General features: G+C 44.0%; 1 protein-coding gene across 8 annotated transcripts in view; it reads right to left on the reverse strand.

Annotated features, from left to right (window-relative positions):
• Window positions 1–334: 334 nt before the first annotated feature.
• Window positions 335–25,608, reverse strand: part of Unc13b (unc-13 homolog B) — a 210,966-nt gene continuing 185,692 nt past the window's right edge. For 5 of the 8 annotated variants that reach the window (XM_041667766.1, XM_041667764.1, XM_041667763.1 and 2 more), the window contains 24 exons: window positions 23,958–24,127; window positions 23,443–23,558; window positions 22,988–23,151; window positions 22,221–22,371; window positions 19,915–19,983; window positions 18,112–18,201; window positions 17,364–17,492; window positions 12,889–13,019; window positions 12,197–12,282; window positions 8,481–8,607; window positions 8,195–8,291; window positions 7,843–7,986; window positions 7,334–7,411; window positions 6,793–6,870; window positions 6,353–6,441; window positions 5,982–6,134; window positions 5,744–5,867; window positions 5,589–5,645; window positions 5,344–5,424; window positions 4,698–4,845; window positions 3,297–3,353; window positions 2,405–2,497; window positions 2,073–2,232; window positions 335–1,910 (listed from right to left, as the gene is read on the reverse strand). In XM_041667766.1, coding sequence (XP_041523700.1) covers window positions 1,625–1,910; window positions 2,073–2,232; window positions 2,405–2,497; window positions 3,297–3,353; window positions 4,698–4,845; window positions 5,344–5,424; window positions 5,589–5,645; window positions 5,744–5,867; window positions 5,982–6,134; window positions 6,353–6,441; window positions 6,793–6,870; window positions 7,334–7,411; window positions 7,843–7,986; window positions 8,195–8,291; window positions 8,481–8,607; window positions 12,197–12,282; window positions 12,889–13,019; window positions 17,364–17,492; window positions 18,112–18,201; window positions 19,915–19,983; window positions 22,221–22,371; window positions 22,988–23,151; window positions 23,443–23,558; window positions 23,958–24,127 — 2,878 coding nt within the window. In that variant the 3' untranslated portion in view covers window positions 335–1,624. The remainder of the gene's footprint in view (window positions 1,911–2,072; window positions 2,233–2,404; window positions 2,498–3,296; window positions 3,354–4,697; window positions 4,846–5,343; window positions 5,425–5,588; window positions 5,646–5,743; window positions 5,868–5,981; window positions 6,135–6,352; window positions 6,442–6,792; window positions 6,871–7,333; window positions 7,412–7,842; window positions 7,987–8,194; window positions 8,292–8,480; window positions 8,608–12,196; window positions 12,283–12,888; window positions 13,020–17,363; window positions 17,493–18,111; window positions 18,202–19,914; window positions 19,984–22,220; window positions 22,372–22,987; window positions 23,152–23,442; window positions 23,559–23,957; window positions 24,128–25,608) is intronic. The other 3 variants (XM_041667760.1, XM_041667768.1, XM_041667767.1) reach the window with 1 other exon arrangement.

Genomic DNA, 25,608 nt, shown 5'->3' on the forward strand with positions numbered 1-25,608 from the left:
AGATATCTACCTGTTTCAGAGCTGTGGTCTGCCCTAGTGATCCTAGACAAGGAAGGAGGAAGCATGGGCTACTTCCCATGGCACATGTCGACTCCTTCTTTTCTGGACCTTTTGCAGGAAGCTGATGTCCTAGGTCACAAGACTGTTATCACAAGACCAAAATGATTCAGTCTAATGACTGCCGAATCAGTGCTCATTCAGAACCACTTTAGGTCCCACCATTTGCCAAAAGGGGGTAGGGAGGGGGCTTTTGATCCAAAAGCTATCATTAAATATGACAGTCAGTTTTATGGTTTTCCACATCTTCACAGAATTCCAGACCCCAAAAGCTGCTATAAGATAATTTATTACAGTCTAGCCTATAATTTTCTGTAACAATGGCACATATAATAATTAAAAACAGCACAAATGCTTGGTTTGTTTCATGTGTTGGCCAGTGTAGTGTGGACAATGTTGAGTCCTCAGCAGTTACAGTAAGTTAGTGTCAGGAAATCCAAGGACCAAGTCACATCTCTGAGCAAGGGTCCATGAAGCTCCTCTGACCCTCTGAAAGTTTGTCCTTGACCTTCCAGCGAGTGCTGAAGACTCCCTCCATCCAGTTCATACAGAGGAATGAGAGTCCAAGCTCCGTTTTTATGCTTGACCAATCCATGAGGAACAGTTGCTGATCCCAAGGAGAAGAAGGAAGGCCAAAGACTAGATGTTTTCTTCAAGGAGGATAGCCAGAAGGTTGTGGCCATAGGTGAGGATAGCTCTTTCTAGATAGTTTCCCAAGATTTTTTGGCTTTGTTCAGGGACTACTCAAGAAAATATCCTTGGATCCTTATTAGCCCTCAAGTCTATACATAAAAGAATTCTGTGTGTGTGTGTGTGTGTGTGTGTGTATGTATGTTCTAAGCATCAATCCCTGCTGACAGAATAAGGAGTCGGGAGTACTCTGGGCAGGTAAGACCCCTGGTGCCTGGATTCCAAAGAAATATTCTGCTCAGGGCTCCAAAGCACCATGTGAACCTTCTCTGACTCATGACAGATAGTCTGAGCTAAGGAAATCAGCCAGCTCCTTTTGCAGAAGGTATCTTGTTCAGTTCCCAAGCCTTGTTTTCACTGGATCCACACAAACCAGTCCAGTTCAAGGGACGGTGAATTCCAGTCTGTGCATTCATGCTCTGGCTAATCTCCAGCATGGACCTTGGAGCTCAGGAACATCAATAGGTCAGCCAGGAAACAATCTGTAGGCCTTCTAAACATCTTCTATGATGAGCATGTAAGCATCTAACTGGACAAAGTGTGGTTTAGAGGAGGCTAGAGGTGGGAGGTGGAACGGAGAGTTGACTACCAAGAACAGCTGACATTCTTGGAAATGTCTGTCCCTCTCCATTTATAGAAAAATCTCTCCAGGAAGTAGCTCCATAGCCCAGCTTCTAACACCACAGACCTATTGGCTGGGTTTCATGACTTTTCTCTGGAAAGCCACAGTCTTACTACCCCAAGATTCTCCTTAAACATCCTTAACTAGGAGAGTCAGCCTTTTGACTACAAGGACTCTAAGCTGGCTACACAGCTAACTCTCCCTGACTGATGTGTGCGGTTGGTGTTGTCTGGATGGCACATAAACCAAAGATGCTCAACTCCCTTCCTCTGTGGAACGAGACTCCGATTTGAGCTTCACGAACTCTCGAGCCACCTCGTCATTGCTCCTCTGAGACAGAATCCGGAGAATGGTCATGCCTGTCTCATCCATGTGGATCTTCCGGCCCAATGGGCACCAGCAGGCACAGCTGCCCTTGGCTGCCACATCCCTCAGAGGCATTACTGCCAGTCCTATCACACGATCCTCCCGGGCAAAGCAGTAATCCTTCACGCATATTTGTAACTCATAGGCCTCTGGACCCTCTTCATTTCCCAGGAGGCTATGAGCACAGGGTAGAGGATAAAAAGCCAGAAATGAACATTCTCTGCTGAATTCATTCAAGTTTGACATCTAGCCCATGGATCTATTTCCAGTCTCTTCACCCTTACCACCCAGCACACCCTCATTCCAGAGCCTATAGGTTTCCAACTCTGTAACTTACAAGTGGAATGTCTCATTGTACTTGGGGGTCCAGTTGTTGCTTTTAGACTTGGTTGTGAACTTCCTCTTCTTATCACTTTGGTGTGGGCCAACCATGGTCACTTCCACAAAAGGCCGGAACATACCCGCTGTCTGCCACTTGAGGTCATTGGCTGCTACCACTACCCAAACAAGGGAGATCTGTGAGGGATCAGTATCCCAGTTCTTGAACCCCAGGTCATGTTCCCCTTGAGAAGGACTGAGCTGGAGCACTGGGATGAGCAGCCCCTGCTTTCACAGGATGAGTGAGGTCATAGCGAGAAAAAGCCAAACTTACAAGTCAGGAGTACTTACCTTTCACTGTCACCTTATGCTCCCCAGTGCCAGGATGTGTAAACAAGTCCACCTGAATGGAGACTTCTCCCACAGGGTCATCCACACCAGCCCCTGAGGACAGATGATTGTCTACTAGAGAACTAGTTCCAGGTAAAATGAGTTTAGAATGTTCCCACCTTACACCCTTCCCTAAAGCAAGAAGATATCACCCACAGTAGTCATGGGGAAGTAACAAATGGGAGAGGAACAACAGGAGAGAAAGAATGAGGCTGTGCACTCTAACACAAAATAAGCTGACAGAATCTTGGGAGAAAGTTATTGAAACATGCACTGAGAATTCTCTCTCCCTTTTTCCCTCTTTCTCTCTGATTTTCTCTCGTTCTTATTCCTTATATAGTGCAGGCTAGATTTGAATTTGAGAGCCTCATGCTTCAGCCTCTCGATTTCTCGGATTATAGTCATGTGCACTGACTTATGATATCTCTTACTGCTCTAGCCAAGAGATGCAACCTCATGCTTTTCTCAGAATTTCTGGGTGCCCCTGCTTGGGAGGTCTTCTCTGTCCTACTTAAACCTACAGAACAACTCTCTAGTCACAATCTCTGCGTAGGGTTTGTAGGTGTCTCTTAGTAGGGTCTCCACCTGATTCTGAGAACATGTCACTAACCTGTGCCTCAAAGAAAACCCTCATTTGTCCTGAGGTGTAATAATGGGGAATTTGGAGGACAAGACATAGATCAAGAACAGAAGTTCTTCCTGGGCTACATGAGTACATTGCCAAGGTCAAAGATTCAGCATAGAGCTCCTGTACGTTTGATAGCTGGTTCAGCCAACCCAAGCATACACTTCACTGTAGTTCACAGGGTGAGTCAGTGTTTGATTTATGAGTGCACAATGTAAAAGAACATACCCTTTTCTGGACGAATGTCCTCATTAGCAGTAAACCTAATACCTTTCCCATCATGCACTGAGCGAGGATGACAGGCAAGTCAAGAGGTGAGCAGCAGCAGAACAAGAAAGAAGAGTTGTTAGAGGTCAAGGAGTTACAGACATTCATGAGAGTCCAAATACATTCTGAGGAAGCTCAGACTGGGACAGGGTACAGAAAGAGGTCCGAGAGTCAAGGTCAGTGTCTAAGTGTTCCACATCAGACTCCATAGCAGAACAGTAGAAAACATGGAAAATGGGGCAAGGGGAAGGTGCAGTCTCCCTGTGGTGCAGCCCTGCTAGCACTGTAGGCCTGCTCTTCACTGTTCTCCAGCTGTATCACTACGCTGCCAAAAGCCTTTCTGGATTAACTCAGAACCTCCCTAATATCACAGGCCTTACATATCCTCAGCTCTGCAAAAGGTCCCCCCCTTCAGCCATACCATGCCTGCTTCTCTTGCTTTTCCTCCAGACCCTCGACTGCGAACAGCTGTAAGAAATGGAGCAGTACTGCACGACCCCTCCATTTTCTCACCTTCAGTCACTTCATTCTTAACTGCTTGATTTCTCCCTTCCAGGTCAACTCTACACTCCACATCCACAGCTTGGGAAGACTCAAGCCTCCCATGCTTGCTATGCTATCAGGTTCCCATACTCCGGGTAACCCATCCAAATTTTCTTGGGGGACTCCATTTAGGTATGCTTATAGGTGCCTCCTGGAAGGACCCTGCTTCAGGATCAGGTCAGAATTCCAGGATGAGCCTCTCTTTGCAGATGTGCTTTAGTTTGGACAGGCCTGGCTGGTGGCAGGAAGTAGAAGTAGGTAATGGAAATTCCCAAGACAAAAATATGCTCCTACCCCCAAACAAACCAACCCAGTTGTCTGGTCCTTGGTGCATAAGCATCATTTGTGAGCCTACAGTCTCTGCTATGTGCGCCCCTCAGCTGCCCATGGTTTGCCTTGGTTCTCTTTTCATCCATGCTGCAGTGTATGAGGAACCCTTTGCCTTTTCTCTCCAGAGCACCACGTAAAGCTACAAGGCTTCATGTGTATGTATCCAAGCATTACCTGTCAAGGCTTCCTCACAGATTTTTCTTCTTCCCCATTACCAGATAGGGTATAGCTGAGCCCTGTAAATTTGCACTGAGAAGGAAATGTCCAGGAAAAGGAATAAAGACCAGGCACATTTTCAAAGCCCCTGTGACTCTCATTCTTCTGCCTGGTATGGGCATGTGCCTCAGTAGGTACTGAATTTAAGTACTGAATGTTGAAATCCAAGTTTTAAGGAGCAATTGGATCCTCTCCAAGGGCTAAACAATACTAATTCCCTACAGGCCTTGTATATGGAGGGGAGGTGGGAACATACAGTCCTTAGGGCCTTACCCTGGGCAGTCTGTGAGCGCACAAATGTCTTGATGAGAGTGTCTGTAGTCTGTGTGTACAGAGACAGGGCATAACGTAGAGACTGCAGGTCTGGGCTCTTCTCCAGGAATGTTTTCTTCAGACCATTGCCTCCTGCATGGAAGTATTGCTGAAAGATAAATGAGAACCTGCTTCATCCCCTCACAGAGAGGCAACTCCCTAACTGTCCTCAGAGAAGCCAGAAGAGGACTGTAAGGACAGAGCACCTACAGAGTCAGCCATAGTCCCTCAGCATCATTTGCGTATTTGGCAGAAGCAGGAGAGGAGGGACATATTCCTGGAGGTGGTATCTGAAGAAAGGGCATGTCTAGTTAGGCAGCTATGAGATAGAAGCACTTTAGGTAGGGAGGAGAGCCAAAAGTGATCTTTTACCTCTCTGAACCTTAGGGAACTTGATACCTCAGACATACTTTCCCCAAATGCCTCAATCACAGTTCACATGCACCTGACTTGGGATCGTTTCTTTTTCTCTCTGTATCCCTGACACTGCCTAAGCCTTGTTTTCTGGATGTGGAATGCTAAGAGGCTGATAGCTAGTCTGGCAGGGTGGGATGCCAAGGCCAAGTGTACAGAGGGAGACTGTCTGGAAAAGGGGGAAAGTCTCCACCTTGATGGTGTCCAAAGCCAGGTCAAGGACGGCACATTGCTTTGGAGTGAGATTCCGTGTTTCCTCTCGTACCATGTGGTCCTGGAACCCCAGAAAAAGCAGTATCAGGAAAGCCCAATAAAGTCATAAACACAGTGCCCCCACCAGTCAGTTTATAAATCACCCCATAGAAATAGCTCTGTCCCCCATTCCAGGCCCCCAGGCACCCTCCCAGCAGCCTCATGAGGACCCCACATCCCAAGAACCTTGAGTTTGGAAAGCTGGCTCAGCTCCTTGGCAGCAGTTATGATCAGCTGGGTACCCTAGGCAGAAAGAGATCAGACAAAAGCAGTGCTGCAAAGGAAGTGGGGAGTGAGGGAAAAGAAGACAATGGGAGCAACCGGGAGGGTGGTGTTCTTACTGTCTGGTCAGTGAGTGGGGGCAGGACGATCACCCGTTCCATGGTGTTCATCACCACCCGCCAGAGCTCCTTCAGGACGCGCTTCAGAACTGTCTTCTCACACACAGTGGCAAAGAGCGTGAGGCTACAGATTCAGGCAATAGGTGAGGCCAGGGGAAAGTCTGGGATGCCTGCTCCCCCAGAGGCTCCTCTGTCCGATGGCCTCAGCTTCACTTTCCTCTCAGGGTGCTATACTCACTTGCCATCCAGGAAATCCATAAGGGGTCGCAGTACACTATCTGCATCCTGAGCCACTGAGGCCCTGGCGTTGGGGGATGCATTTCCCGTGCCCCGAACTTGGCCCAGGATGTCAGCCATTTGTCGAACACATTCATCAATTCGCACCTGGAAGCTACACATGTGCTCACAGTGCAGCCCTCCCTGCCCCCCGCCACCCCGACACTGGAGCAAACCAGCAATTTAGACTCATTTCTTTATGTTGCATCTCTATGACGGACAATATGCAGAAATATAGGAAGATCTGCAGCTGGATGAGCTTGGCTAGCAGCTCTGGGAGTAGCTAGGAACTTCATCTGGTTCTAAGGGCTGTGTATTTTGGGGGCCACTTACCTGTTTCCAAACACCATGCTGAGCTCATCCAGAACTGTATTCAGTTTCACCTGTAGCTCCTTCAGACTGTCTGAAGCTTCAGAGTCCAGCTATATTCATGCAGTTGCCAGGTCAGACTGCTGTCTTTCACTTTTCCATATACCACCACTTTCCCTCTTAGAGCCATACCCCGACACCCGTTCTTCCCTCACAGGACCATATCCCAAATGCCTGGTTCTCCCTCCTAGGGCCCTACCTCTATGCTTGTTCCTCTGGGTTGGTATCATATCCCAGTGGCTACTTTTCCTTTCTAGAACTTTACAACAATGCCTATCTCAAATGCAGCCACCTTAAGTCTGAAGCCAAACACCTAGCCTACACTTAATTGAGAGAGGGTAGAGTTCTGTGACCAGGCAACTCAACCTAGGCAAAGTACAGTAACCATAGACCCTAAGACTTACCTCTTTGCCTCCCATGGCCTCAAACATTTTCTCCAGCTGGACCCTCAGCTGCTGCATGTTGTTCATCAGGATGCAGGGCTTTGGGGACAAAAAGGATCTTTTCAGTCTTAGCACAACACCCATTAGTTTACGGTCCCTCACTCTTTTACGCTATTCCAAGGCCACAGGGACTTCACATTGCATAGGTCTCACCCTAAAGACTGAGATCTGGAGCCAAATCAGACAATCCTCTTTGAACAAAGACTAGTAGCAAACATTTTTACCTAAATTTTGGTTAGGTGATAGTTACAAAGATACTCATGGTATTTCTATTTATAACTCTGAAATATCTGAAATTTTTTTATTGAAAAAAGACTAAGCAAATGCTTAGTGGAGGAAGAAGCACAAAAATGGGAGGCTCAGAGGCACTCCTAGCTAACTTCACATTATCTTGAGGTATGAGTCTCAAGGAAAGCATGGAAGTGATCCCAAGTCAAGAGCAGCTGAGGCACATACAACATCCTCCACTCCTTTCCTCTCAGTGCCCCAATGCTGGGCCTACCAGTTTCTCCTTTGTGCAGTAAGCTGGGAAGCTCTTTGATAATATGTCTGCATACTGGATCAGCACTTTCCCAATGGTCTGAGGAAAGAGAAGAAAAAAAAGAGGAGAGAATCCTTAATGTCTTCACAGGGATCTTACAATAATATCATCAAGTTGGCTGAAGGAGAGCACATACATAATCCCAGCACTCTGGAGGCAGGGGCAAGGAGGATTGCTGCAGATTTGAAGCCACTCTGGGTTATGCTGTGGGTTCTAAACCAGCCAGGACTATATAGAAGATCAGGTCTCAAATATATGAAACATCCCAAACCAAAGAAAACCCCCAAAATACTAAGAGGAGCAAAACACTCTCAATTGCAGAACAGATCTGAGACAGACAGCCTGTCAACTAGACATGACAAAGGAGCAATAGGCTTTGCATGAAGACCAGCATGGACGAGGGTAGAACTCAGGCCTGTGACTGCGTGTAGTGATGTGAAGGGGCAAGGGTCTAGGAGGCCCATAGTTACCTTAGCAAACCTTCTCATGTAGTGGGCAAGGATGCTGGGGTCTGGGCATTCCAACTTTCGGATGATCTCAAAGCTCTGATTGAGTTGTGTAAAGACATCCACCACAGAACAGGAAAAGAGTGCATGCTCTGATGTCTGCTGGAACTAAAGAAGACCACACATGGAGTAACCATCCATAGCTTTAGGGTATGAAAGAGCTTGGTCTAGCAGAGGTGGCTCTGTGTTCTCCACAGCTTTCCTGCAGATTCTATAGGATTGGGCAGATTAGCCTAGCTGAAATCAAAAACTTCTGGCCAATAACTAAATGCTGAGATATGGATGAACCACTGTGTAGTCAAAGTCCCCAACTCACCCCATCCTTCTTATCTCGTTCCAGGGCCCCTCGCAGGAATTCCAGGGACACATCTTCATTCTCATCTAGCCACTGGAGCACAAACTGCTCAAACCACCTGTAGTTAGTTAGAAAAGGAAAACTAGGGACTGGAGCTAATTGGTATATAACATAATGCCTCCAGATGGAATCTTCCAGAAGGCAGGGCATTAACTCTCCTCTTTCTACAACAGTACCTGCAACAGGCAATCTGAGCCTGGCCTACTGAACTGACCCGTCCCCTCTTCTTTGCTGCCCACACACTTACGCTGGGTACTCAGGCACCTGTCCCTGGAGAGCAGGCAGATCCCGCATGTATTCATTGTGGAGCCACTTCACCTTGAAGTGCAGGTTCATGTAGTCAGCACTCTTACACAGCCGGTCTTTCTCATGTTCTAGTGGAGAGAGAGAAGCTGGATCAAGTTTCAGTAGCCATGGTTCCTGGATTTCCTAAGCCAGCAGGTCTAGACAGGTTGCTCTGTCAGATAGCTTAGAAGACAGGGAATTTACAAGTCCTTCTAACATCTACCTACTCAGCCACTCTCTAAGAGCCTGGCCCAAACCTTCCTTTACAGAGGTTAAGTCAAGTAAAGTCTATAGTCTTCTTGTTCTAATTTATAGAAGTGCAAAGATAGAGAAAAGAGAGGATGATAATGACAACTAGTGGAGCTAGGAGGGCTGAGGGGAAGGAAAGACAATGGTTTTCTAATGTTTGTTTTCAATCTTAGGAACTGAGCTTTTCTATCAAATAGGCTTAAAGGAAGAGCTATTAAGATGTACATGGCATGAGATGTTAATGGGAACTTCCAGAGACAGAGAAAACCAAACAGAAAGACAGTGGAACAACCATGTTATGACAGACTCCTGAGGTAAAGTGAAGGGCTCCCAAGAAGAGCTGAAACAAAGAAAATGAGCTCTCAGGGAAATATGCAAATAAGGATAATCAGTTTGGAAACTATGGAAACCTAAATCAGGCTACTGTGCTATAGCAAATAGGCCTATTATTATGGATCTGATGGTTTAGATAGCTGAATCAATCTAGGATGAAGACCACTCATGGCTGATACAGAGTCTAAAGCACTCGCCACATCCACACACGTACCTGTTATAGCCGGAGTATAATTTTGAATAATAAAAGTCAATGTGTGCCAATAAAAAGGTTATAAAGATGGAGAAACTAAGCAAGAGAGAAGGAGCAGCTGGTATCCTTGGAGATGTCATTGTTCAACTTTGAGATAGCAGAGGTATTGCTCCTTCAAGTCAGAGCAGAGCATCTACTCTGGGTATACTGGTTCTAGTGACTAGGACAGGAGACACTCATCAGGGGAAGAGAAGCTTAGGCTGGCCAGCGCCTGGAAGGGTTTCAGGTCCCTGAACTTTTATCATCTGATACTGTAGGACCATTGTAACCCGAAAATGCATTTGCCATCTCTTCTAGGAAGCAGTGAGCAGCAGAAGGAAGGGTATAAAACTAGAGGCAAGGGGACAACCAAAAGTTCTTACCACCAGCAAAGGAGACTTTTCGAATACGAATGATAGTAGTTGCTTGTGACAAAGAAGAGATGCCAATGAGCAACAAAGAGTAGGAAAATCAAGGACAGCAAAGAGACCCTCTTTTCTACTCCATTCCCTGATGCCCTTGAACCAGTTCCTGACCTTGAAACACAGAATGACAGCATCAGGTACACCCTCCCCCTTATGCTTGTTTAACAGCCCATTGGAAATGGGGGCAGGGCTTCCTGGTGACTTCTGGACATTTTGTTTGTTTGAGGACCTTTAAGTTTCTGTATTTGCATGTAATTCTTACACTCTCTGACAATCCAGCATGTGTCCTCTGTACCAGGTCAACAATTTCTATACTAAACATCAACCTAAATAAATGCTAAGTAGATGAGTTTTCAAATATTGCGTACATTTTATTTTAACAAGACCCAAAGAGTTAATGCTGTGGCAAGATTGCACTCGGAAGACAGCTCAGTTGGTAAAGGGCTTGTGCCTCATTAGCATGAGCACCTGAGTTCAGATCCCAGAACCTATATAAAAAGCTGGGCATGGAGGCAAGATGGGAGGTGAAACCAGATGGGAGGTAGAAATAGGAAGACGCCTAAAAGCTCTTGGGCTACCCAACCCGACCTGCTTGAAGTTCCAAGCCAATGAGAGACTCTGTCTCAAACAAAAAGGCACCTAAGGACTGAGTCTGGATAGTTGTCTTCTAAGCACTGCACACATGCATACAAATCCACATGTGTACTGAATGACACATGAACATGTGTATGTATGTATGTATGCAAATGTAATGAGATTGTTGTTACTTGTGGTCGAATTGGGGTTAATTTATTAGAAGGAGCAATAATGTTTCCATAACCTGTCCTTGACTTGGGCATTACAACTTTTATTTATTGTTTTATTTGATTATCTATTGTGTATGTGTATGTATCTATAGGCAGAGGTCAGAAGACAACTTTTGGGAGTTGGTTCTTGTCGTCTGTCTTACTGAAGTAGGGTTTTTCTGATGCTTCTGTTGAGAAGCAGTAACTCCTGACTACCCAGCCTGTTTCATCTGTCTGCTCCCCACCTGCCTTTACAGGGTCTCCTATATAGCCCTGGTTGGCTTGAAATGTTTGCTTTGTAGACCAGACTGGCCTCGAACTCAGAAAGATCCTCTTGCCTCTGCTCCTGAATGCTGGGATTCAAGGTATGTGCTACCATGTTTGGCCTGCATCCAGCTTTCTACATGGATTCTGAGGAACTGAAGTCATCAGAATTGTGAAGCCATCAGAATTATGTGGGTAGAGCTTTAACCCACTGAGCCATTTCCCTAGCCCTGTTTCATTTCATCCATCCTTCATTCCTGGATGGTTCTTTCGACCTTATGATCTCTGCAAAATCTTTCTAATTCTGAAAATGTCTGTAAAGATTCTAATGGAATTCCATGCCTAACTTGTTTCTTTCCATCTCTTGCTGTCTTAATATCCCAAAATGAAATTGAACAGACTATGAATTGGCTCATTTTTCAAAAGTGTTTACTTTTTTCTGCTAAGTACACCATAGATATTTTCAAGAACTGATACCAAACTTCCCATGAGGCTTGGTGAGTGCTGTCTCACTAAGGTAGGGAGTCAGGTGAAACCTGTATAAGCCTTTCAACCAATGTGTAGACTGCACCCCAGAAAGATGAGTCCAAAGTAAGCAAGACTCGGCCACTGCTCTGGGGCTGAATTACACAATGCAAACTACACATGTGGTTTGGCTGTAACAACTTAGCACAGACCTTCAAAGTGTCTTTTAATCTCAAAAATCACTGATTCTAAACCTCATAAATTTAAGGGTATGAGAGTGATCCATGTCTTCATTCCACCCAAGCAAGTGATCCGAACTCTGCTTTGAGCTTGTCCCAGATGGCTCCTTTTCCTTCTAGATCCACTTTTACAGACTGAGGAGCTAGACTAACATATACAGATAGGAAAGGCAGCTAAATTGGTGAGCACAGATGGGTACAGATGAGAGAGTTCGACACAGACAGAAAGTGATATCTTTGTGGAGGTGAGAAGTGAAAAAAAAAGGGTAAGCAGAATGAATAAAGTGAATAAAAACTTTATCTGTAGCTCTGCATTACGAGAGTGAGGGAAGAAGCTTTCTGAGAAGGGTTTTTTGTTTGTTTTTTAAAAGCCAGGCTAGTAAGTATAAGGAAATAATGATATTATATTTAAGCTCCTACCATGGGTGAAGCTGCTCTCTGGACTAGAAAGGTCTTGGATACGAATTTGTTATAAAGCTGGAAGGAGAAATCTGCATCTGCACATCCATTTTCCTTATTTCTTCCGGCTGCAGCTTTATCCATGCAATGCCTCCTTTAGTTTACCTGCCACTCTGGCTAGCTAGAAGCCCTCTAATTTCTTACTACCCTGTTTACCTAGAACTTGGAGTGGTCTGGGAAAGGAAAGAGACAGTTTATGAGATGGGTGGAGTCTGGCAGACCCTTACCCTCCAACGCATACTTCATGTCTTGAGCAAACAGATGCCACATCACTTCTGCACTGACTTTTCCTACATTCAGCTCCTGAGGAAACCTGAGAGATGGAAAAACACAGTAAACATCAAGGCAAGAACTATTTGATTTTATTTATCCCAAGGTACCTAGTTCTTACAAGACATAATGAAGAGAGGAGAGTCCTAGGGAACAGGACTAGGTTTAGTCTGGTAAGATAAATGAGGGCAAAGGGGACCCTATCAGCTAAGATGAGCCCAGAGGACAGAATGCCCAGAAGGTAAGACAAGGCATTAGATCTCTGAGAAGGGTTGAGGCTGGAGGGTTGGCCTAGGATAGATTAGCTGGAGGAGAAAGAACAGGGGGTGGGCCTTAAGAAGGCCAGTTTTAGTCAATATGGACAGGTACATGCACAGTCTCTGGATCCCTTCGAGTTCCCCTAGCAGTCCCAGTCACAGAAGCTTTTCTCTCTATGAAGGCTATCCCATTCTGGGTTGGGCCCCCCTTATGTTTCCACACCTGTCTCCAGAAACAGTTACTCAGACAGATACAAAGGACAGAAGGACAGATGGACGGACAGTTGGGAGAAGTGGCACTGCAAACATACAGAGATAGGAAAGAAAGAGGCTGTTAGACAGATGGACAGACCAATCATCAACAAGATAGAGCCAAGTAGAATTATACTCACTGGTTCAGAACAGGTGTATAGGAATTCTTATCCTCTTCTATGATTGACACAATAAGTGTGATAAGTTTGGGCCAGAAATCCAGGTTCCGAATGCTGGGTCCTGGTTCCTCTAGTGGTTGCTGCTCCTGGTTCTTATTCAGAGAACAGGAGAGTGGAGGAGAAAGGGAAATAATCACAGCAGAATTGAAAAGACTCTTCCTTTTTCTTCTCCCTTCACCATGTCTGTTATTTTAAAGTCAGAGATACTTCCTCTCCTGGCACATGTCTTCTAAATGTCTGCCTATGTTCCAATGAGGGATGACAACTGGGAGAACCTTCAACTATTGAGAATCGCTCTTCTCTGCTCTGGGGCACTGTTCTGGTAACCTTGAACAATGTGAGAGATAAAGGCCCTGTGCTCCCTCTCTTAGTTACTACGGACAGGTGACTGGCTGAAATGAGCACCCTTTAGCCTCACTCAAGTAGGTCTGGTTCTGTAAGGTCTGCCCACATCCAGGCATCCCTGTTCAGATCCACACTTCACACACCACACACAAACATCTCATCTCTGCAAAGCTCCTTCAAGTGGAGCAGGCGCTATTCAACAGACAGACCCTGTGTGCAGTTTGACCTAACTTTCAGTGGGGCAGGTCCCCTTTGGATCCTTTGAAGGTTATATTAACTGGAAGAAATGCACCTGGAAAGCTATTTGCCTAGCTGGAGAAGAAGATTTGTTTAGAAGAAGACAAAGGAATACAACAGTGGATCTCAGGAAAAGAAGAGCCACTCATATTCAGACCCCAGACAAGGACACACTGTGATCATGGCAGCTACTGGAATGGACAATCTCTCTCACAGGGACAAAGGCAAAGGTGGAGCTGCCCGGGACAGAGATGGGAACTTTTATGTGGATACTAAATGCCATTACAGTCTCCAAAGTCCTCAACAAGAAGTTAGTAGAAGCCGGGTGGTAGTGGCGCACGCCTTTAATCCCAGCACTCGGGAGGCAGAGGCAGGCGGATCTCTGTGAATTCGAGGCCAGCCTGGTCTACAAGAGCTAGTACTAGGACAGACTCCAAAGCTACAGAGAAACCCTGTCTCGAAAAACCAATAAAAAAAAAAAGTTAGTAGAAACAAGGACACAATCTATAGCCTACTGATTGTACCTCAATTTCACTTACATGCATCTTTTTCTTTTAGTTTTTTTACCACTATCCCAGCAAAGACTCACTCAAAAGACATCTTTGGCCTTTGAACTTCAATCCACTATGTCCTCCAGCAAGCTGTCGGTGATTTCTCTATTAGGGAAATCTTGGAGGATGAACTTAGGCTTAAAGCTCTCCCACAGCCTTCAATTAAGTTTGGACTCCTCCATCTGACAGAAAGGTTCTTTGGAATGTACCTTTCTCTCTCCACTTCATGTCTTCCTAATTCTCTTGTGTTGTACTGCATCATGATCACCACTTACTGTGGAGCCTGGCAGGATGTTAAAAGCTTTGTACATACTGATTTCATCATTGTCTTTTGTGTGTGTGTGTGTGTGTGTGTTTTGTTTTTTGTTTTTTGTTTTTTTTTTTTTGAGACAGGGTTTCTCTGTATAACAGCCCTGGCTGTCCTGGAACTAATTCTTATTCAAGGTTGACCTCAAACTCACAGAGATTCTCCTACCTACTCTTCCTCCTGAGTGCTGGGATTAAAGACATACACCACCACCACCCAGCTTCATTTTATCATCTTGATGACTCGAGCACAAGTTACTATCATCTCATTTTGGACGAGGAGACTGAAGGACAGGAAGGATCTATGATTTGCTTACTGCCTCAGAGGTAAGCAGAAGTTAGGATTTAATCCCACAATAGTTGAACTTCAGAGTTTGAAATTATAAACACCTGAAGAAAAACTGCTTATATTTCCTTAAATTAACATACTCATGCATAATTCTGTGCCTTCAAATACTCTATTTCCCCTCTTCTCTTCCTGTCAGCTCCTTTCTTTTTTTTTTCCTTTCAGCTCCTTTCTTGATATCATTTTTTCCCCTTCCTCAAAATCCACGTTGAATTTTACTTCTATGAAGTTGTCTCTGATGCTTCTGGCTTAGTGATGCCTCTTTCCTGAGCTCCCAGGACATAGTCTATGAATTTCTGGTATTAGTATATCAGCTATCTGATTCTATAATAAAATGTCATAAAACAAAAGAATGATACGTGTAATAGTTTGCCCTAGTTTCTACCAAACAATAATTTTCCCCAAGACATAAATGTCATATTTGACTTTACATATCTAATACTCTATTTTTGTTAAGTGAATGGGTGGATAAATGATCCTATAATTAAAGATGATTAGATGGAAATATTAAACCAAAACAAGCTAATGAACAAAAAATACCCAAGAGTTTACTCAAATATATACATTGCCTCATGAAAATGAGATTGGGGAAAAGTAGATAGTAAAATAAAAAGGCTAAAGTTTGTAGGCCTTATTCAGAGTCTAGTTCATTATTATGCTGGGAAAGAGAGATCAAATATTAAAACATCTGCATGGTTAAAAGATCAAACCTGAGAACGGTATCCTTCCCTAAGCCAAAGAGAATCCATAGATGACAGAGAAGCTCAGAATGTACCAAGCTAAACAAAGGCCCCAGGAAAACCTCCCATGGACATCAGAACCAGTAGAAAGTTTTATAAAGCCTTTAAAGAGGGAAACCTTAAATATATGACTGGCATAAAAAGAACATTTAGAATGAGAAAAGACAGGAAAAAGAAAGGTCTTAGATCAGTGGTTCTCGGACTTCCTAATGCTGTGACCTTTTAATACAGTTTCTCATGTTGTGGGGACCCCAAACCTAAAATTATTTTCATTGCCACTTCATAATTATAATTTTGCTACTGTTATGAACCATACTGTAAATATCTGTGCTTTCCAATTAAGCAACCCCTGTGAAAGGGTTGCTTGACCCACAAAGGGGTCTCCACCACACTGGTTGACAACCATTGTCTTAGATCTTTACTAGGTCCTCAGAGGAAGCATTACAGATTGGATACATTCACCAGAAGATGGATGTTCAGTAGATTTCCCTCATTTGGTTCTACTGCCTTTCAAGATCTATCTCCCTTTTTTCATGTCATTTTTCCCACTGTTGAACCAAGACTAAATTCTCACTCCTTGGAATCCCTTACTCTATCCCTTTCTCAAAATACTTTTCTTTTCTTTCTTTCTTTTTTTCTTTTTCTTTCTTTTATTTTTTTGGAAAAACAGGGTTTCTATGTGTAACAGCTCTGGCTGTCCTAGAACTTGCTTTGTAGACCAGATGGGGCCTGAACTCACAGACATCTGCCTGCCTCCGCCTCCCAAGTGCCGGAATTAAAGGTGTGCACATCCACCACCTGGCTCTCAAAACACTTCTAACAGACCATATTGACTGAATATACATGCATGCCCATGACACTGAGGAGTTCTTGAGGGAGTACTTAAGGCTTTTCTTGGACTTGGCCTGGAACATTATACATAAATATACATGCATACACACACACACACACACACACACACACACACACACACACACGTATTTTGTTGGACTGTGTGTGCTTATTGCACTGAAGGAAAATGAATCTGCAGAAGCAGTCCTAAGACATGAACTGTAATTAGAGTTTCTGGAACTAAAAAGAAGTCCTGGCTTTTAAGTGGGTAGCAGAGGAGAGGTATGGTTGGAAATATCTCGAAAGATGGGGCTGGAGAAGTAGCTCAGCAAGTAATGGTATGGTACCTGTCACCAAGTCTGATGTCCTGAGTTTGATCCCTGGGACTAACATGGTAGAAAGAGAGAAGCAAGTCCTATAGATATTCCTCTGACTCCCATGTGTATATGTGTACACACATTCATACACAAAAAGTAAACAAATAAATGTAATAAAACCTTGTTTAAAGATCTAAGTTTCTAAGCATGAAGTTAGAATGCTAGCCCAAAATAGGTGAAGTGGTTCAGCCTCACAGAAGGTCAGGCTCAGCCTTGAGAGTTAGTTAGCGAATATAATCTCAGAAGGCATGTACAGAAGAATGAGTCACTAAAGGAAAAAGTTAAACCTTTGTGCCAGGAGCTCAGAGGCAGCTATAGTCTTAGAGGAAGGCAGTGCAGAATTTGCATGGGTCCAAATACACCTGATCAAAATTAACTGTGAGACAGCAAAGGTAGAAGAAAGATGCTAGGACGGCCCGAGAATTCCACTCAAATTGAACTACCAAACTGCTCAAAGCAAAATTTATCACAGCCATTTCTGTTCAACTCAGGCATGTGTATGTCACATTTTGTTGAAGAGTCCTTTGTCAATTCAAAGACATCTACGCTGAGACAAATGGTCTAAAGTCGGCAACTTATTCATCCTTGAGAACATCAAGGACTTTGTTTTGAGCTCCTCTCCACCTGGAATTTCTGGTAAAGAAAAGCTGAGCCTCCCAAAGAGCTACTGTCAGCTGACCTCACTAAGCCCCAAATCTCTTACCAGCTGGTACTGGCGACTGTAGAGGTCATGGCAGTTGTTGAAGATATATTCATATGTAGAGTTCAAGCAGGCTTTCACACAATCCTTTACCACCTGGCTGGCTCTTGGGGGGCTCTGCAGTTCTTGCACCTGCCAGTTAACAGAAGAAATACAGGCCTAGGGTCCTGTTCACCTAGGTGGGATATCCTCCCATCATTCCTGCAAATCTTCTTTAGATTTATTTCACCTTTTCCAGGTCTTCAAACCTTGCCCAGTGTTATGGTTCGAGTGGAAAATATTCCCCAAATGCTCATGTTTTCTTAGTCTCCTGCTGGAGGTACTGTTTTGGGAGGCTGTGGAACCTCTGGGTCACAGTGTCTAATCAGACACAGATCACGAGGAGCAGACCTTTGAGGGTAGAGTGTGGCACTGCTCTCCCAGTTCTCTCTGCTTCCTGATCCACCAAGATATGAGAAGCAGAAGCAAGTTCCTACTGTCCTGGACTAAGCACCTGCACCGCTCATACGTCTCTCTTCCCTTAGAAACTAGTGAGCACACCCTATGATGATACAGCAGGGTAGCAGATGAGGAGAACCTCCAGGTCTTCCTCACTCATCTATGGATTGCACACTTTTAGAAGTAATCTGGGGAACTGGCGTGTTTGGAAGTGGATGAATCCTGTAGCTTCAGACTGTCCAATGACTCTTATTCTCCAGGTTTCCATGGCCAAATCCTCAGGCCAGCACTAGCCAATTCTGTCCACCCTTACCTTCATCCTGAAGAAAGTAATGCTGGTCAGCAAGTCCACGGTAGACTTTAAATCCTGAAGTCTCTCAGTGCTCCCAGCAGGGAAGTTATTCTGTTACAAATCAAGCCAGTGTTAAGAAAGGAACAGAGGAACACAAAACCTTCACTGCCAAAAGTAATGAAACCACAGTTTCCCTAACTGCTGCCCACTGGGGTTTTCTATAGCTGAGCTGGGCAACCTACATTACTGATGCAGACAGGTCCTTGCCTGGTGCCAAGATGAATACTTTACAACTCAGAAAGCCACACTTCTTCCCAAATCTGCTTCTCATGAATGTATAAGCATTTGTTCAGATGAACACAGATACAGTCACCCTCCCCCTCTTTCCATCCTCCCCTTCTTGGATGAAGATTCTTACACCCAATGAGTACTTCAAAAACTACAATCTAACTGTATATCATGAATATAAGTGAAGCCATGCTAATGACCAAACTGAGATCCAGAACCTGTACTTTCTTTTTTAAAATTCTTTATCCATTTTACATACCAACCAGTTTCCCCTCCCTCACCTCTTTCCTCTCCCCTCCCTCAACCCATCCCCCTCATCCACTCCTCAGAAAGGGTAAGGCCTCCCATGGGGAGTCAACAAAGCCTGGCCTGTTCCATTGAGGCAGGGCCAAGACCCGCCCCCTGTATCGAGGCTGAGCAAGGTATCCCAGTCATATGGAATGGGCTCCAAGACTCCAAAAAGTCAGCTCATACACCGGGGATAGATCCAAGTCCTACTGCCAGGGGTACCACAAACAGTCTAGGCTACACAATTGTCACCCACATGCAGAGGTCCTAGTTTGGTCCTCAAGGCTCCGCAGCTGTCAGTCAGTGAGCTTGAATGCAAAACCTGTACTTTCAATCTACCCTGTTCATCTAGTTTTCTGACACCAGCAGATGGCAGAGTTTTGAACAAAATCTTTGAAGTAAATTCTTTAGGACTTTCCTGTATGTCACAGATTATTCTCTTTGATATGAATTTTAGGAGGAAGCTGCATGGAGAGTTGAAAGGAAAGACTGAGCTCTGTCAGCTTTAAGCCTGTAGATGGCTACTAATGCCAAGGTGAGATTACAGTTACTTCTCCATTATTCGTGAAAATGCAGAGTAAGGAAGGGGCAGATAACCAAAGCCTCACTTTTGTTAAGCTGGAGGCTGCTCTTGCACTTACTTTCTAATGCCTGGTGTGGACATTCCTAACATTTGAAGCGAGTGATAAAGCCAGTGTAAGAAGATCCAATTTAAAAGGAGCTGAGAAGCTGTCCATTTTCTCATCCTGAGTACCCACTCTCCTACATCTATTTACTCCTATACCAGAAAAAGGTATAACACCTAATATAGTTTACTTGTCCAAGACAGGCTACTCTTTCTTCCCCTGGCCAAAGATTCATATGTCTCTTAGGAATTGAGAAGAGGGAAGGGAGGGGGAGGGAGGGAGGAAAGGAGGGAGGGAAGAAAGAAAGAAAAAAAATTGACTAAGTATCTAATATTTTAAGGGAAGTTCTGGGGAGATTATGTCGTTAGAAAGTTGGCTAGAGTGATATGAATGGGGCTGAAAAGTGACCTGTCCACTAAAAGCCATCATATGTGCTATTTATAGACTGTAATGATCCTTAGAGTCAGAAGAACCATGGTATTTATGGCATTGGGCATCCAGGTGGGCATAATGGCACAGATCAGTTTCATTGCCTTTCATCCTTATAACTAAGATTTTCCCGTGTCTTCCAGGTTGAGTTTGATATTACTTATTACTCTACCCACAGCTTGTCTTCACTTACTCTATATGTAGAGAGGTCTATTCTCAGTGAGTTGTGTAGTTGATCCAGCAGTTTCACAAATCTCTCTTTCTGAGGGTGAGAAAAAAACAATGAAAAAGGGAGTGGGAGGGGACATCTTTTCTAATCTCTGTCCATGGGAACAACCGTTGTAAAGGAGAACAGACTAGATGAACCCTGTTCCATTTTTTTCAACAGCACTGTCTTAAACTAGGAAACCTTTTCATGCTGACAAAGAGACATTCATATCCCTGAAAAGGGAAAAAATCTCTTCCTAAACACAAGGATGTGATCAGTAAGTATATCTCTGTCTGCTTGAGACCTTAATTCATCTTACTCAAGCAAAAGGAAATTCAAACACTTTCTCTGACTTGCTCCTAAGTCTCTGAGATCTCTGGGCTTCTGTTGGTGTATTTTTTTTTTTAGCTTTAAATAAAGCATTTGTTGATGAGCAGAAGCTTAAGCAGTGTGCATATATTAGTCACGCCATATCTAGAAGATGATTGAAACCTTCAAGGCACTAGAGAGCACTGGAAATAATTAGTGACATGATCAAGCAGGGTTGGGGGACTGGACATCCCTGAGCATCAGCCACATCTCGTGGGTCCAAGGACCTGGGGAAAGGTCCACTGAAAAAAAGACTCAGGCCTGGAAAGAGACCTCATCCTGAGTGCTTTGAAGAGGCAGTTTCTGCTTTGCTCTTCCCAACCCTAGCAGCAGAGTCTGGGAAGGCCTAAGATGAGGGTCTAGCTAAGTCATCCTTGGTTTGACTCATATGACTAAGAGAAAGAGACAAGCCCAAAATAGCTCACAGGGAGATTGGAAGAGACGTCTGGAATTGTCAGGGGTAGTTGATGTGAACTCAGGCTGTAGAGGCCAAGTATGGTTTTCAAGAGTATCTCACCGTCCCTCGGGAGCCCTTTCAGCTTCTTTGCAGGTAGTAAGGACCTTGGAAGAGCTGAGAAAAGACAACCCATACCCAAGCCCTGCCAATGAGTGGCTATTAACTCAAAGTGGGGGGTAAGGAGCCAGGCATATGGATGGACAAGAGCAGTGGGCACCCAAGACACTCTGCTTCTAGCTACCTTCACTTTGCAATCCTGGTTCCAATCAGACACTCTCAAGCTCCCAACTTCCCTCCCCTCAGGACACTTTTCCTATATAGACTACCACATTCTGGATCTTCCTCATTCCATCACAGGCCCCTTGCTTCACTTCCCTATAAGACCCCCCTAGGCCACCTTCCCACAGCTGCATGCCAGAAAAGTGAGGCCAGTGTCCACTCAGTCTACTTAGTCTACATAGTCTGAAGAGCCTAACAGAGACTGGGTCTTCACCTCTTCCTTGCCACCTTGGTGCCAAAGAGCCTCTTGGGTATTCTTTTTCTTTGGGTGGGGGTGTTTAAGACAGGGTTTCTGGGTAGCCCTGAGTGTCCTAGAATGCACTCTGTAAACTAGGTTGTCCTTGAACTCAGAGATCCACCTGCCTCTGCCTCCCAAGTATTGGGCTTAAAGGCATGCACTACTATTACCCAGCTATCCTGGGGCATTCTTAACAGAGTCTAGCAATGATGATGAGAGGGAAAATAGTGCTGTATTTGAAAGATGTCAGAAAGACACAAGAAGTATCTATTTTAACTAAGTTTCATGCAATTTTCCTTAGTGTATATTTTAATATTAAAATATATAATATGTACTATTTTCACAGTTTGATTTCCATAGAAAAAGTGCCATTAAATGTAGAATCACACGCCTATAGGCTGTTAGCACAACATTTCTAGAATTCATATTGATTACATCAATAGATATTAAGTCAATATATAATGGGATCTGATTGGCTTAATCAGTAACATTAACTCGTCTACAGAAAAACTTATTAACAACAAAAACATTATAAATACCCAAAGTCAGGGACCACAGATGCAGTAGACTGTGGAGATATCAGTAATTTTATGCCTACAGACAGAACATTTGTGATAGGTCATTTCATCCTGCTTATCCTGAATTTATGTCAGTTGACATTCAGAGTAAAGACTGCAAGACTAAACAACATTGTGATTCAATTATGGTCCTGACTAGAGGAGTTTTGTCTGGGTTGACACAGAAATGTCTTCTACAGCATAGTGGTGCCATCACTTCTTAGAGTCTGAAGATAGACTATCAATTATCTTATCTAGAAGAAAAAAAGGATTATCTTTCAAGGTAGCAACTATCTGAATATTAGGCATGTCAGTCAATCTATACAACAGGCCAGAACACACCAAACCATCAAATGGCAGCATTTTGATACATGTATTTCATCACACTCACACCAAAGTTGGAGGCCGAGAAACGATCAGATGCAGAGACATTAGTGGAGGCAGTTGTGTGAGCATAATAGGCGTTGATGTTGGCCAGTAAGGTGCTCATCACTGCTGGTACACCAGGACACATGTACTTGGATGACAAACATGCAAAATGCCTGAAAGACAGAAACCACATTCTCAAAGACTCTTCACAGTTTGTAGTAGAAGTCAAGTAAGAAGCCAATTACGGTTTGTGGAAGTAAAGCCAGGTGAAATTGCCTTCCTTTGCTTATGCAGTATGGATTCCTATGTATACCTCTATGGCAATACCACCAACTGATGTTTCTCCCAATAAACAAGAATTTCTACTGCAGGTGCACTGGTGGATTCCACAGAGAAATATTTTCCCTACAGCTTAGAGCACTGTTTGTTGACTCAATCTAAGTCAGCTTGTTGGCTATGCATATGCGTATATGGGCAAAAACACGCTGTATTTGCTCAGACATGTGATATCTGTGTCTCTGTCTTTGTATACCTACTCAAGCCTTTTTCCTTTCCTAATCATGATCTTGGTGTGTAAACAGGCAAATTCCTGAGACGCTGGCAAATATACTCCCTTTCTAATACATGCTTCTTTGCATTAAGGCATGGACACACTCCACCCAGTTCAAAGAGGAAAGTATGGAATCGCTGCACTTTATGGTTACTAAGCACCTGTCTACTATGTCTTGTGCCTTCATTAGCTACCTAAAGCATTAGTAGCTATTTCCCAGGACCCCAGGGGAGCCTCACGTCATGGCCTGATATATGGACTCGATGCCATAGCGCATAGCAAATTCATCCACAATTTCTTGAGCTGTCTCATCAAAGTACACCTTCCATGCATCATCACCCCGAGCCTCTGGGATCCAGACTCCTCCATTGCCCTGAATGTCTGTGAGGTAATGGAAAAGGTTCTGCAGGACATAGAGTAGAGAGAATGAAGGGTTACAAGCACATCATAACTAAAAATTTCAGTAGAAAATTTTCTTTACATCACTGCTTAGTCTTTCCAATGGTCATTGCAGGAAGTTCTCATAGTGAATGCAAAGAACAGGTCTAGTCCCTCAGGTTAACCAAAATAGCACAATGAACCAATAATAAAACAACAACAAAAATGGTCCTAGGTCTCCAAGCACTTGCAAATCTTACTTATAGTCAAAACCCACCCCTGCTTTCCAGCTCTCCACTTTCAAAGTGCTGCTCACCTCATGGAGACATGTATATTGCACATGGTATGGGGCTACCTTCTCCTCTCCCTTGATCTCCACATTGATTTGTAGTCGAATAGCCCCTGAGACAGCTGACTTGTCTGTCCTCTTCTCTACAAAGGAAAGAAGACTTGGGATTCACAGCAATGCAACTACAGATATAGCCCTATCCTGGTTTAATTCAAGGGGGAAATGGCAACAATCCAAGTGGCCACAAATTCTATAAATAACCTTGTACTAAGTGGAAGAACAGGAGTGGTCAGAGACTTACAGGGATTAGGGATTAGGGATTAGGATGGAGATGAAAAGATCTGAAACTTGAATAATGTACAAACTAGAACTAAGTTTTAGCCATTGCCATTCCGTTTTCCACCATTACCAATGGTCAGCTCTCTAAATGTAAGACAAGTTCTATACAGGCTATGATCTGGAGTTTGGTGATTTGATAGATTTCCTAGATCCCTTGGAATGGTCTCCAATCACAGTAACATTTTATGACTCAGTTTCCTCACCCAGATTGTACCAGACATCCATCTCTCCACTGAGTGTCCGAACCTCAATGATGGTTTGACCAAGGAAATCATCAGACTCCCTCTTCAGCCGCTGTTTCACTCTGGATTTGATGTCATCATCCTCATCCCACACGCGTACCTTGATGCGATCGGAAGAGTTGTGGCACTCACTGTGGAAGAAGCAGGTAGAGAATTAGGTCGGATAGACCTAGCAGCATCACTATCACTTCCAGTTTCCAGCCCCCAAAGTTCCACCAACTGCACTTGAAAAAGAAAGAGAAAATTACAGCAGATTGTGGCACTCAGATTCCAAGTGAATAGTCTATCCAAGCAAAAGGTTTTCAATCCTTATGGATAGGAAGGAAATGAGTAGTTATGGTCAAGTCTGGCTTCTTATGCAGCTAACCGTATCATCAATTCCAACAGGACAATACCAGGGTTCCAGAAACAACTGGTAGCTCCTTCCTCAGAGTCCAAGACACGATCCTAGTAGGGTGATCAGGTCATATCTGCTTAGTTTTCTAATTCTCCCATGTACCAACTCAGGGCTTATGAACTTCTACCACTCTATTATTCCCTTGAATGGCTTCTCTTCTGTGGTGTTTTGCTTTGGAGAAGGGAGATGCCTGTCTCCAATTTTGTTCTCCTCCCCAGAAGCTGTTTTCCGGATCTTGGTCTCTCAGTGCAAACTAGTAGTAGCAAGCAGAATGTTTTACTCAATTCCCTCCATTTTCATATCTTTCTATATTCAAGATATTTCCATTAAAATACTATACTGTAATAGTAACTTCTCTACTGAAAAAATAATGGCAAGTCAACAATGCACATCTTGAAGACAGAAACTCTATCACTCAGTCTGAGATGAACAGTACCATGTAAAGTATCTTGCATAAAATAGGAACTGAATAAATTGTTCATCTATAGTGAGTAAAAGGTGACAACCGGGAAACAGTTCATTTTAAAGTAGCTATAGGAACGATTCAGATTCTCAAACACACAGGTGCTTTACTCAGTAACTGCTACCTGGACTGGAGAGTAATTTCATTGTATCCCAATCCCTTTCCCTGAGTGCTCAGAGGACTCAGCAGAACCTGCTTTCTGTATAGTTAGCCTGCTTAGCAGATTCAGACCCAAAGTCCTGGTCTTATACTTTGGGGAGTAAGGATGTAAGACAAAGCATCTGGCCACTCCAGACTTTCATTCAAGTTCTAGGATTTGGTGAAATAGTCTGTAAGGAAGAGAGGTAAGGGGAAAGGAATGGAGGAATGTGCTGGGGTAGGAAGAAAGACTTTCCTTAGGAAAGAGGGAAACGCCTCCAGACCCAATTGCCATTTTCAAGCATAATTACCCAGTTATAGGCAAGACATCCTTTCCTCAGTCCTGAGAAAAACTTCATACTTCCTAGGCAGAGTTAGGGAGGAATCACAGGGTAGTAGTAAAATTGTTCTAGTGCTAGAAAAAACACCAGGACCCATAAACTGACCTAGTTAAGACAGGGTTTGGGTAAACTACCAAAGACTGTAAGAAGAAACCCAAAGAAAGTATGGCTGCTGCCCAGGGAGACAGGTGAGAATCTCTATGGAGATTCTCTTTGTCCAGTCTTAGGACTCAAGCCAGAAAAGTGGGTTCTAATATCGCTTCTAAAATATAT

This window comes from Microtus oregoni, unplaced genomic scaffold, assembly GCF_018167655.1.
Source record: "Microtus oregoni isolate MIOR12 unplaced genomic scaffold, Mior012 000017F_ref0000208, whole genome shotgun sequence".
Taxonomy (NCBI): Eukaryota; Metazoa; Chordata; class Mammalia; order Rodentia; family Cricetidae; genus Microtus; species Microtus oregoni.